At 26.5% G+C, this 14,958-nt stretch overlaps 1 protein-coding gene across 1 annotated transcript; it reads left to right on the top strand.

Annotated features, from left to right (window-relative positions):
- The first annotated feature begins 6,104 nt into the window (after positions 1 to 6,104).
- Positions 6,105 to 14,350, top strand: LOC145947135 (uncharacterized). The gene is made up of 9 exons (XM_083056912.1): positions 6,105 to 6,586; positions 8,118 to 8,268; positions 8,640 to 8,721; positions 8,843 to 9,499; positions 9,735 to 10,589; positions 11,348 to 11,433; positions 12,136 to 12,329; positions 13,135 to 13,605; positions 13,923 to 14,350. Exons 1-9 carry the CDS (start codon positions 6,488 to 6,490, stop codon positions 14,253 to 14,255), a joined length of 2,928 nt encoding a protein of 975 aa, XP_082913038.1. The 5' UTR covers positions 6,105 to 6,487; the 3' UTR covers positions 14,256 to 14,350.
- Positions 14,351 to 14,958: the final 608 nt, after the last annotated feature.

Genomic DNA, 14,958 nt, shown 5'->3' with positions numbered 1-14,958 from the left:
GCAGCCTCAAGAGCCTCCTTTGAAAGTTGGTCAACGAATAATATATAATAAAAATTTTATTTTAGTCCCTGAACTAAGTTGTCAACATTTTTGCATTTATTGAGCAGTTTATAAAAGTCAATAAAACTATAGTCCATTGCTAAATTGTTAAATATGAATTTTTTTTATGTAATTGCTCGTCTACACCGTTTCAGTTTCCCGAAACAAAATTCAGAATATGCCACTGCTCCTAAGATAATTCCTTGTGATACAAAACTTCGTATTGCAAAATATATGTATAATTTCAGACAAAAATTATCTCATAAAAAAGTAGTTTTTAAATCAAGGTGGTAATCATCGATATTTTCTTGTCAATATGAAAACGGATTTTTTAGATACTTAATTATACAAAGATTTAAAATAATTAGTATTTTAAAAATATAATGTTTCAATTTTAAAATAGAAATCGTTGAATTTGTAGAAAATCATTCATGCAATATTGCTCGATTGCTATCAAACTATGAAAGTAACACTAGCTGTTTATTTTGTTTTTTCTATTTGTATTTTGTCTCTATGTGATCTAATTATTAATTTTGTCTTATAAATTCCGTATTGCGACTTGTCTGATTTGAAATTTCTGTGAATTCCAGATTATTTTGACATACGGTATAATATACAAATAAGTTGTTAAAAGCGTTCAAATCAGCTGATTAAAGCGTTAATTTGCTAATTAAATTTTAAAATAATAATCTGTTATAAAAACTAAAATAAAAATGTTGTAAATAATATGTTATAATATTTTAAATTCGATTAATATTTCTTTGACAGTTATCAATTAATTTCTGTAAATTATTAATTTCAATTTAATTAGCAAATTAATGCTTGAATCAGCTGATTTCTGTCAAAAGATACACTCGGCCAAAAAAAACGGTACATTTAAAAAGTAGTAAAAAATTGTATTGTGATCTGTTACAAAAGGAAATATTTAAAAATGAAAGATAAAAACTTCCAATTCGTAGATTAACTTTAAAGAATTTACCGAATATATATAAAGATTTAATTTTTTGGATATTCAAGTTTTAATTATTGTCGTATTAATTCAGTATACATATTAAAATCACGAGCGCTTTTTAATTATGTAAGGGCTAGTCAATGCTTTATTAGAAAATGATTATGTGTTACCTCAGGAAAGATTCAAATGACTATGAAAAACGATTCCAATTTATCTTATAATGGCATGGCACGTATAATATAGGTATAACTAAAAGTATTAATATTAATGGACTGTCACGTACTTCTCTGGAAGAATCCAAAATATATTACAGTTCCGGTCAGCTTCCAGAAAGCCATTTCACGGTGTTCGGATCTAAACTTTATTCAAGTAGAAGATTTCTTTATTAAAAAAATTTAATGTTTTTACATATGTTTATTTACATGTATAACTGTAAAACTGTACAAAAAAGACGTTAAAAAATTTTATTTAAATAATTAAAACTGCATAAGCAAAAAACTTGATATAAAAAAACAGATGTATGTACCTATAAAGTTTATTAATATTACATTTAAAATTGCCACATTTATAAATAGATATTATGTAGTATAAAATTATGCTTTTATAATTATAAATGTAGTCGTATACATATATTAAACGTAAACATAATATATGTTATGAAATTTTTATATTTAAAAATAAGAATTTTTTATATTAACGAGTCCTTACTTCCTAGAAAATTGTTAAAGTAGCATCAATACTTTTAGTAAAACACATAATATTTTTAATGTTCCTGACAACAATTTTCTTCTCTTTTACGCGATTTTTACGAGATTCTCGACTATGAGTAATCAATACTGATCAATGTTCCATGCGATCTTCTCAATGATTTAGATAATACTCGAATCGATGTTCCTTCATGTCTCTCGATTACTTCTTTGTAACACGTCAACTTCGTGTGCGTGCGTGAATGTGTATAAATTACGAGTTTTTATATCTGAATATTACTTTGTGAAACTCTATTTCATGATTAATTATAATAATCTTTATGATCGAATTATAAAATAATTGATAAATCAATAATTACTGCATTTTCTTCGATCAAAATGTACGCAGTAAAATGTATGTAGTATATTCAATTGTATTAAAGATTGTTATACACACACAGGCGTAATGAAATTTTTTTCGCAATTTTCAAAATCTACAAGTAGAAAAACGATAGAATAAAAAAACAAATAATATATTATTTATAATTATAAATTATAATTATAAAATATTAAATTATAATTATAAAGTATTATAATTATAATTATAAAATATTAAATTATAATTATATAGTATTATAATAAACTTGCTTTCTTGAAGCGTAAAAATTCCTAAATTTATTTTGGATAATATAGATATTATTTTTATGCTTTCAATGTATAGTAAACTTACTTCTTATTAGCATATATTTGCATAAATTAATTTATCTTGCAATCCTATTTAGAGAATGAAGCTACTATAGATCGACGTGAATAGAATACCTACAAGCAAACTCAACTTGCCAATTATTTATTGCATTAATTATATTTCGGGACAATATTTGTCCGCATCTTTTAATTTAAACATTTGACCATTAACCCAGCGAGAAATGATTGGTTGAATCGATGTCAATTGCACGATCGATTCAATCACGATTTCTCTGGAAAGAGCATTTTATGATCATTTGCATGTATCAAAAAATCACTTAATGAATTACTGTTTCATTTAAAGAAAGGTCTATGATATGTGTAAGGCTGTATATAATTTTAAATACACCTTATGCACTTCTTTCACTTTTTTCACGAAGATTGTAAATATATATATTTGTTTTATTTTAAATATAAGGCAGTGCAATTGACAAATTAAAACTCTCTGTGAACAGTTTCCACGAATAATTATATTCTATATATATATAGTTTCATGGAAACTGTTCACAGAGAGAAATTTTTTCTTAGAATTTACTCTGAAAATCATGATAATCGTGAGACCATATGGTTTGAAAATAATTTTATGAAAATTTCTTTGATTAATATTTATCACAATAAAAAATAATAATATCCATTAAAATAAAATATAAAATATGTTTGATTAATTTTACTAAAAGGATAGTAAAATTAATCAAGCATATTTAAAAAATTTTTTCATACTATATTGTCTCACGATTACCATGATCTTCTGGGGTAAATTCTAAAAGAAAAATATCTCTGTGTTAGAAAAAGTAACTGTTGGAAATAACATTGATTGTGAGTATCATCGATCATGCAGAGCGTAATGAATCATACAGAGCGCAGCAAATAAAGCACGTCCAAGTTCTCGGACCGACTTCTAGCATCATCAGATTAAAGTTTTATTTATTATCATATTAATTCAGTATCATAGCACGAAAATGACAAACGCTTTTTAATTAGGCCAAGTCAATGCTTTATTAGAAAGTGGTAGAGAATTCCGTACTCCGTAAAACCGCTAGTTGCATAGATGCTATCTAAGAGAAGAATCAAATGACTTCTTGAAAAACGATTCCAACTTATCTCATTATGGCATTGCATGTTTATTTAAAACTTTAAACAGGTAAGACATTTTTTTCTCTATTTTTTCTTTAAGTAAGAACTATTTTTCTTAGTAAATAAATCATGAGAGCTTGACTTTCTTCGATTGTTGAAGGACTTTTGTCTCATAATTCAGTTTTTATATTAGTTTCAAATTAATTAATTTCTTCTGATAAGTAACTCTATCTTAACTTGACTTTCTTTTTCACGAGTGCGTTTGTTATCACTAAAATTTCAATAATGTTTATATTTTAATATATATATATGGTATATATGTATATATTTTTATTATCATTTTCTTCATGATCATAAAAATTTTATAAATTCCTGTATTTAAAAACATCTTATATAAATTTTCTGGAGAGCACAATGCTATAAACTTTTGATTTATGTCTGATAAAAATATGTACATACATATATAACACACATATATATATATATATATATATATATATATATATATATTAAGTGATAAATAGTGTATATAAATTCTCACATATAGCAAAAGTGACAGCTTATTGCGCATATTATTCGTAGATTGATTAATTGTCCCCAATTCGAAGTTCAATTGCACCAATCTTTCACTTCGATGTTTAGTAGCTGTTGAGCATGCGAATTTATTTAACTCAAATTTTCTGATTTTCTATATAAATTTCGTTAAATAAAAAATAATTTACCCTGCAAGTTTTAAATAAAAATTAGTAAATTTAAACATATCTAGAGAAATAAAAATGTTTTAGAAATTACAAACAATTTATGTAAATGTGTCACAAACTTATTAAGTAACAAGAAAGATGAAATCAACGAAATCATTAATTTTTTTAATTCTTTCTTTTAAATCTAACAATTATATTATAATAATACATATTGTTTAAAAATTTTAATATATTGTCTGAATTAAATTAAATTTTAAGTTTTAATTTGATTACATAACATTGATTTTTGAATGTGTGACGTAAAATTAATAAACTTTATATACATTTTTTTAAAAATTAAAACTCTTTAGTTTTACGTATTTTACAGTTTTAATTACACAAATAGTGTATTATCTGCAATATATAACATTCAATTTTCTTCATGAAAAAAATCTTTTATTTGTGTAAAGTATATAAATTAGAGTATACGAGAATACTTTTCTTCGTAACTTCTTGGACCGAAGCTCCAAAGATCCTCCAGAATCCCTAGATTTCCTGACGAAAACGTTATGGTCATTCTCGTTAGCGTTAACAGTTTTAGTAAAACACATAATGTTTGTAACGTTTCTAACATAACAATTTTCTCTTCTTGTAGATATTTTTATACTCGATCGGCTTTCATACGATTCTCGACTATGACCAATGTTCCATGTAATCTTCACAATGATTTAAATACCACTAATCGAATTGATGTTCCTCCATGTATCTCGATAAATTTTGAGATTTCTCTTACTTAATAAAACTCTTAGTTGATAAAACTATTTCAAGATCGATTATAATGATTTATATAATCAAGCTATAAAACTATATAGTATATTTTCTTCGATTAAACTCAATGTACAATGTAACGAGTGTAGTATATTCGATTGTATCAAAAACAATAATATAAGCGTAATTAAATTTCGCAATTTTCAAAACTTTCAAGTAGAAAAGCGATCAAATGAAAAAGAATATATATTATTATTTTACAACATATTTTACTTTCTTAATATTTTTAATATATTATTATTTCAAAATTTAACTAACAAATTACCGTTTCATTAATATTTTTTTGACAGAAATCAGCTATTTAAGACGTTTATACGGATTTAATGAACGTATCAACGACGCACGAAAATCCAATACCTTAATTATTGATTGTATTGCATAAAAGTATTCAAATGGGATCTGCATTTAAGAACCTACGTTAATCTCTTTAATCATTATTTTAATACGATGTTTGAATTCGCTTGTTCGATAACAGAACACAAAATTTATTGCAATAAAGTAAGTTTGTAGAAGTTTTTGATTATAATAAATTATTTTTATATGTTAAGATCTTTTTTTTATTTCAAACCGGACCCTACTATAAAAATGAGCCTCATATAGGATATATATATATATGTATATATATATATATATATATATATATATATATAGAATATAATTATTCGTGAAAACTGTTGGAATAAGTAACTGTTGGAAGAAACACTGATTGTGAGTATCATCGATCAAGCAGAGAGAAATGAATCATAAACAGAGGGCAGCAAATAAAGCATGATCAGATCGGTCTAGTCTGCGGAGTCAGTTATGATTGCGATTGCCACGAGAAAAGACAATGTTGCGCGTTATTTGATTCAAATAATATACTGTCATATAAACATCACACATCAATATGCACAAATAGTGGATTCTAAAAACATGCATAGTATACAGTATACAATATGCATAGAAAAAGTAATCATAATTTTTTATATTTTTAGTGAAACAAGAAATGACAAATATCTCAATGTGGATAATATTTTTATGCTTGAATAGCGGTGAAAGTGATAGAAAATCTAAAATTCTATAATTTTTGGATTGCTTATAAATTGTTCCATTATCTTTTTATTGATTATCTTTTTACGAAATATTAAAAGAAATTACAACAAAAATATATTATTATCTTCGATACAATCAAGTGAATACGTGTTGCTTCGTGCTGTTATTGGTTCCCATCGAAAAATTATAAAAATTACTATTTACTAAAAATTCCTTCATATGATCTAAGATATATATATTGTGATTGATTATAAAAAGATATATTAAAATGTAATATTGGAAGACAGTAACGCGGTTCGGAAACTAGATTCTAAAGAATTCATCGATTCATAATAAAGTATCGAGTCGATTAGATCAAATCTGAATCATCCATAGAATAAAAAGAAAATCAATACTGGTGACTAAAAATTGAGCGCCAACATTCACCGAAGGAAGTAATTATTATCTTTAAGATGAGATTATGTGTTTTATTGAAATGTTTAATGCTGGTGAAAGCAGCTATTGCGATTTTGACAAAGAATCATACCGTCCCGGACAATCTTTTTACGCAAGTAAGAAATTTTTTTTGCCCTATTAAAAAACAATTAAATGTTATTACAAGTAATTGTGCAGTTTATTTGAGTAACTCAAACTCATGTGTAATATAATATATTACTACAAAATGTATAATAAAATAAAACTATACATAAAACTAAAAAGTATAATGCAATGAGAAAGGATAAATAAAGCTTGAAAATTTTATTTTGTTTTTAAATGGATGTATAATATAGTTAAACTTAATTATGACGAAATATTAAAATTTGACTGTATTATGTTTGTGTTTCTATTCCTATTTTTAAGAATAATAATTATTAATATTAATGAGATGTTCTGTTAATTTTTCACTATTTTGATACATACATTCATACATACACACACACATAAACATATATATATATATATATATATATATATATATGACACTTGAATTGAGTTTCATGTGATTTTTCATCAATTTGTAATAAAAACTAATTTACCTTATTAAATAATTATAATTATTTAATGATATAATAAGACTTGTAAATTAATTCTTATTTAACTAAATTAATTCAAAGTGACAGCGTCATTTTGATGTATCAAGGATAGTTGCATTTGTCCTATATACATATAAAAAAATGTCGACTATATTGGTATAATAAAATTCAAATTGTATCAGTTAACTTTATAGGGCCAATAGTTAAATGGACAATATACGTAATAGCAATAACCAGCTACCCGTGTTTAAATTTATTGATGTATGTATATAATATTCATAGTATATCCATTTATATAGCCATATTTATATAGCCATATATATTCTTATATATCGTGGTAAAGTCAATCGAAAGTTTTTGGTATCAGGTTTTCCAGAATTTGTTTGGGTTAAAAGATAAAACCATAATCAAAAAGAATTTCGACAAGATTTTAAGTACAAAAATTAATATAATTTCTATAATCACACACATGCACATAAATGAAAATATTTTAAACATTTTTATTCTTGAAATACAAACGTTATTATATCGAAATTTTAATTAAAACATACGGATTATTACAAAATAAATTCACTTATTTTAAAAAGTTAACTAACAATCGCAAAAAAACTAAATCATGAACTTTAACTATCAGCAAAATCGCTTCAAGAATCGAAGAGAGTAACATTTTCATATAACATTTATTAAAAAAGAAACAATTATGAATTCTTATTAAATAATCCTTATTCTGCCTATTCTGCGTGAGTTTCTTTTTAATACAAGAATCATGTTTGATATTTCGCAAGAAAATATAATGAAAAATAATAAGAATAAATATTTTAGAAATAAAATTACATAATATTTAACGCATTATAAATGAGAAATGGAATTATAAAATATCAAGCTAAAATTATTACAAAACAACAAATTTTATGCTTATTTTATTTATTTTGACATACGATGTTATTTTTTATGGTAATCTTATTTATATATATTTTTATATATACTATTTTATTTATCATTAATGATACCGTGGAATTTCTGGCCTAGCTGTCTAACTTATTTTTTTTATATGTTATATTTTATTAAGGATATTCCAATGCCCGAAAACAACAATTATCTCATTTTACAAAATCTCCAGCCGGATCAGAATTATTCTGAAAGCGTGACTATAAGAAGTGAAGTCAATGAAGTAGATGAAGTTACATTTGCAAATATGTCCATGAACCCAGAATCTATTGGTAAGATGCAATGAATATATAAAACGTTAATAAAAAATTTACAAAAAATTTACAAGTTGTAAGCAAAATGTAAATTCAAGAGAGAGTAAAAATTATAAAAAAAAAAATATTAAACCATTTTCTAATAACAAGGATAATATAAAATGCATTCTGTCGAAAAGAGAGAAACAATGTAGACTCTGTATGTAAAATAAAGCAAAATTTAAATAACACTATCAATTTCATTATTTTTCTTGTTTGTTTTATATCATTAATTTTTTTTCTTCTTTCTTTATTTTCGTTGCACGTTAAATTATTATTTTTTTTTTTTAATTTACCGAGATAATCAACTTCAACATACATATAAATATGTACCATCTTAAAATCTCTAGGAAAAATTCCGAGCGAGCCAAGAACATTCGTAGAGTTCAATGGATTTCTAAATGAAAAAATCAACATTTCTGTGACATTCAGGTGAAGAATCTAAGTTTTTAGTCTATATCCTTTTTTTCTCTAAAATTTAACATAGAAATATAAAAATATTGATACTGTTAAAAATTTATTAAATATGAAAAGGCTAAATTTTATCTAACAGGTGGAATCAACCTACACTTGAAAATAAAGTGATACAAGGATATACAGTGCAATGTTGGTTCATCGAGAACCTAAAAAAGATTCAAATCTTTGACGACAAAACTATTTTAACTACAATGGAGTGCACAGAATATAATCTAAAACCTAATACAACGTACTATTATCGAGTACGAGCGCATACTAAAGCTGGTGCTGGTCCTTATACAGATTTAATGAACGTATCAACGACGCACGAAAATCCGATACCTCAATTATTGATTGCAGTGAATAATACTATTGCAATATGGGATCTGGATTCAAGAACATACGTCAATCTCTTTACCCTTAATAGCAATGTTAATGCAATAGAAGTGGTTTATTCTGTAGCAGAACATAAAATTTATTGGATCCAATTGGATGAGCATGATTATATACTACGAGAGTTAATGATAGGGGATATGAATAAAAATAATATTACGAAAATAACTAGTTTAAAAAAAAATACACACACTCTGTGCATCGATTGGATAGGAAGAAATCTATATTGGATGGAATATGACGTCTCAGGGAAATCCATTATAAAGCTGGACTTAACAATGTGGCAAAATGGCACAATCAAATATGATAAAATTTTGAGCAGAGAAAATTATTTTTATTTTACTGTACAACCGTCTGTGGGGTACGTTAACTTTTATTCACTTGAAAAAATAAACACTTTTGTGTCTTTCACTTAAGAATTTATATTATTTTCTAATTTTGCAATAATATAATATGATTTTGTAATAAAGATATAAAGAATCATAAAATCATTATTTATCATAAAATTGTAAGGACTTAAGCTTATTATTTTTTTAACTTCACGTTTAAAATTATGTTTTATAATACACATATATAATAATATATATATTTTCCAGATTTTTATATTGGATAGAAGGGTTAGATGCAGAGTCATATATACAGTATGTAATAATGAAATCGGATCTTGACGGAAGAAATGTGCAATCTTTTTTAAGAACCGATATGACCTGTAGTCCATACAAAACACCATTTTTTAAAACTTTTTATCAAATTAAGCTTGACATCACAAATACAGAGGAGCCGCTAATATTCTGGAGAAAAAACCTTGAATTAATTGTGGAGAACATTAAAACAAATAAATGCAATTCGATTTCAATTGCTGAAATGGGCGCAAACTTTGTGTCACATTTTATTAATGATAAAACAAACATTTATTTAAGTGGACCTTATGCAAATACATCAGATTTTTATCTTTATATTTTAAAAAAGAAGTATGCACTTGTCGACAGTGAAAAAAACGCATCTAAACACGTGCAAATAATAAACAGCACGGATTACTTTAATCCTCTAATATCGTTTGGTAAATCATCCTCCTTACAACCATATCCTCGGACGGAATGCCTTACGCCTGATGAAAAGAATTATAATATTACAATAGTAAAAATAACAGCGCACAGTATTGTTTTGAACTTTACAAAACCAAATCGCAAGCACAAATGCAAAAACAACATACCTACTATTAAATATATCATCTACGTAAGCTGTTTGTATAATAACCTTAATAACAAGTTCGATGAATTCTATATGCAGACATACGAGCGGCATTATGAAATTCAGAATTTAACACCGTTTACAAAATACAAGCTGAAGCTAGCTGTGAGCAATTTTTACTCTGATCAATTATCGATGGACCTGCAATTCCGATCGGAAGTCATACTAAGAACTAACGAAAGCAAACTCAATGCACCAGAAAATGTGAACGTTCAGGTTCTGACGCCGACTATAGCGGCAGTTTATTGGATGCTACCCACGAAACTGAATTGTGCGACAGTAACTTATAGAGTATATTGAGAAACAATTAACTCGGTGAACAGCACGCAACCGATAGAAAAGCCATCTATTAATAATAAAGTAGACAACAAATTTTTTACTATAATCCAATCGTTGCTGCCAGAACAGAAATACTTTGTATATTTACGTGTGTATCCAGCCAACTTCACCAATCTCTTTAATGACAGTTTGACCAAAACCGTGTACACGTACTCGGAACCGAACAATATAACTTTGTGCGGAGTTAACATAAACAATATGAATATTTCGTGGATGCCTAGCGTTAATTTGACGATCCATTACGTACTGGAATACAAAAATGATGTGATGCAAAAGTGGCAAATCGCAGATAATTTTGAGACGAATAATAAGACAGTAACGTATTATATAAAAAGCTTGCTACCGGCAACTTTATACAAGTTTCGTTTAATACTGACATATCCTGAATACGAGAACTTTACATGGCCATCTGATGAAAGATTTATTTTTGAAACACTTGGTAAGCAAATATGATAATATGTAGATATTTTAATATGATCTGTTTATTTTACATACATATAAATGAATTACATAATTTTAAGAATAAAATATTTTTAATGATAAAATTATAAGTAGAAATATTCAAATAAAACAAAAAAATTAATACTATATTTTTATGTAACAAAGGTGACGATTCGATAATTCGAGCTACGCAATATAATCTAACATTAATGTTAAGCCTTGCTGCTATCGTTATTGTAATCTGCATCTCCTACTTTATTTATTGTTGTAAGTATATTTGATACACATTTTTTAAATTACAAATTATGATTAATGTAATAAGTGGAGAGATTTTTCAAAAAACATTAACTTATTTAAAACAAGGTTAAGAATATTTATTGACCAACACTGGCTAAGACTAATTCTTATATTATAAGACTTTATTTTGAGAATAATCTCAATTCGAGATTTATTTCCCGAATCCCCCCTAAACCCCTTTCAGAATTATAGGCGAGAAAAATATAGATCCGAAAGTCGCTGAATCGGGAAACGAACCCGAGACCTTTCGCTTGCCGGGCGACTACTCTCACCAACTGAGCTATTCAGACCCTTCGATTCTATACTTTTCTCTGCCGTGATAAACAATTCCAATCAACAATCAGTTGGTGAGAGCAGTCGCCCGGCAAGCGAAAGGTCTCGGGTTCCCGATTCAGCGACTTTCGGATCTATATTTTTCTAACCTATAATTCTTTAAGGGGTTTAGGGGGGATTCGGGAAATAAATCTCGAATTGAGATTGTTCCCAAAATAAAGTCTTATAATATAAGAATTAGTCTTAGCCAGTGTTGGTCAATAAATATTCTTAACCTTGTTTTAAAAATTCGACTGGCAAATCACATCTTACATATTAACTTATTTGTTTAAAGAGCAAAATTTAAAATTTGCAATGCATAATATTATTTAAATATATTATAACTTTATATAACAGTATACCGACAACGCAAAGAAGATAACGAGCAAGTTTTGACTAGGATTCTACATGAGGTACTTATCGGAAACGTTCAGCATAATGCGTTATACAGTCCTGCGTTGCAATATAATCCAAATAAATTTATGCTGACTAAAATCAGACGTGAGCAAATCACACTAACGAAACTCCTTGGCAGCGGCGCATTCGGATTGGTAAATTTTTCGTAACGTCATATTTTAAGTCATTAATGTTTAGATATAGAAATGAGAAATACACATTTCTTAGTCAATCTTACACCGAAAAAATTGTTTTCTTGAAATGCATTAATAAGTCCTCTTAATAGATAAGAATATTTCCATTTTTTAAATTGAGAATATATTTTCAATTTCTTTTGCAACTTCAGCGCCGCAATAAATAAATATAATAAATTAATAATAAATTTAAAATAAAAATTAATAAAATACAATTATTTAAATTTATAATAAATTTATAAGTTTACAATTAATATTAAAAATAATAACATAATAAGCAAAAATGTGTATTTAACTATGTCAAACACATAAAACATATATTCAATTATATGTGTAACATTTAAATATACATGTAATAAGTAACAAATGTCCATTTGTAAGACTGTTTTTTGTTATATCGATTAATAATTTTAATAATACACGGATAAAAAGACATCTCATCAAGTATATATTCTTGCATGTAAAGAATATCTCTTTAGAGATTTTCTCTCCTAAATTAAGAGGATCTTTTTAGCTTATTTTATTGGAAGATATTATAAAGATAAGTGGCATATACTTAAGATGAGAATACAATTTTTTCGGATATATAAATCAACTTTTTAAAAGAAATAGTAATACACTAATTTTCATGAGACATACATATGCACTTTATTTTTTATCGTTGAATTATTGAAAATAAATTAAAATATATATGTATAATGTTATATAAAATTAAATTATCTTTTCTTATTTAATAAAAGTTACATTAATTTTCAATATTTCGCAGGTGTACCAAGGGAATGTCAAGGATTTAGAAGAACCGGGATCAGAGACATCCGTTGCCATAAAAATGTTAGAAAAGTGTGCTTCTGTCGAAGAAAAAAAGAAATTCTTGCAAGAAGCTAAGCTTATGAGTCACTTTAGACACGAACATGTGTTAAGATTACTAGCTGTCTGCTTAGACGAGGATTCTCCATTACTCGTGTTGGAATTAATGGAAACTGATCTGCTAAAATATTTCAGAGAGTGTCGAATATTACAACCTTCTGATTTACACGCTTTGCGTCTACAAGACTTGCTCGCTATGTGCGAAGATGTTGCGCGAGGCTGTTGCTATTTAGAAGAGCTGCGCTTTGTGCATAGAGATCTCGCGTGCCGAAATTGTTTAGTGTCTGCGAGAGATCGTGAGAATCGTATTGTCAAAATCGGTGATTTCGGACTTGCTAGAGATATTTACAGAAATGACTATTACCGCAAGGTAGATATAATTAATAAAAAAAGATGAAACTTTTTGAAAGTGTTTTTCTATTGTAATAGCTTTTTATAATATTATATATATCTTTAATAAAATATATATATATATATATATATATATATATATAGAATTTAAGAAAAATGAAGACTATGCATATATTTTTGTATATATTTCTCCAATATATATGTATATAATGTATAATGCAAAATATTAGTAAACAAAATGTATAATGCAAAATATTAGTTTCTTGCTTAAAAATACTTATTGCAAAAATGGATAATTAGAATAAGATATTTATCTTTGTTAAAATTTTATTTTAGGAAGGTGAAGGTCTGCTTCCTGTTCGCTGGATGGCACCGGAATCCCTAGCGAACGGAATATTTACTTCTCAGAGCGATGTTTGGTCATTCGGAGTACTAATGTGGGAGATTACATCATTGGGTGAGCAACCTTACTCTACAACAAAATCTAATCTCGAAGTGATAAGTTACGTACGCGAGGGAGGCAAGTTGCAGATGCCTCTCGATTGTCCATCCTCATTATATCAGTTGATGCAGCGTTGCTGGGGTGTAGCAAATGCCAGACCAAATTTTAAACTTTGTCTGAACAATATTATAGATCTAAGAAGTGACGCAGAATTGCATCCAATATAAATATTATCTAGTTGGCACAATTAATTAATTATTTGAACATGTGTATATTAAAGCTAAACAAATTTTTGCACATCTATTTGAGATATTTGAAAATATGTCTGTATTATACGTCTGTATACATATTTGCATAAAAAAAATTTTAAACTTTAACATATATTTTGTTTACTAACACTGAAAAATAAGAAAAAAACAAGTAGTTATACCAGTGTTCAAATAGATAACTACTTTTGATTTTAGTTATAAATGGCATTTAGAGATAGGTGAAATTACTATAAAATGTGTAATGTACTAAATTCTATACAAATCACATTTTTTAAAAATTTGTTTTTATATATCTGATCAAAATTCTTCATGCATATCAAAAATATTTTGTATGTCAAACAGGAAATAAAGAAGGACGCGAGAATGGGTTAATAAAGGTTAATAAAAATTTACATATATCTGTTTCTCTTAGCAAATAAGTCATGGAAAGCCTGACTCTTTTGTTGGATTAGCTTAGTCTAATAATTCGTCTAATAATTATAATTTATATTCTAATAATTTGGTTTACGTATTAGTTTCAGATTACTCAGTTAATTTCTTTAAGTAAAAGTGGCTCTATCTTTATTCAACTTCTTTTTCCATGAATGCGTTTATTATCACTGACACTTTTAACAATGTTTATATTTCAACATTAAACGTTTTTATTATCATTTTCTTTATA

This window comes from Prenolepis imparis, unplaced genomic scaffold (assembly GCF_030444845.1).
Source record: "Prenolepis imparis isolate NDT839.2.m4 unplaced genomic scaffold, iyPreImpa1.0 SCAF_47, whole genome shotgun sequence".
Taxonomy (NCBI): domain Eukaryota; kingdom Metazoa; phylum Arthropoda; class Insecta; order Hymenoptera; family Formicidae; genus Prenolepis; species Prenolepis imparis.
Note: the sequence above shows the minus strand (reverse complement) of the source record. Positions and strands in the feature narration are given on the sequence as shown.

Bases quoted from the DNA above. Each gene is read 5' to 3' on its own strand.
- LOC145947135 (XM_083056912.1), top strand. From the start codon at position 6,488: ATGAGATTATGTGTTTTATTGAAATGTTTAATGCTGGTGAAAGCAGCT. The intron at 8,722-8,842 runs GTGAAGAATCTA...TTTATCTAACAG, and splicing joins AACATTTCTGTGACATTCAG to GTGGAATCAACCTACACTTG. The intron at 9,500-9,734 runs GTACGTTAACTT...TATATTTTCCAG, and splicing joins ACTGTACAACCGTCTGTGGG to ATTTTTATATTGGATAGAAG.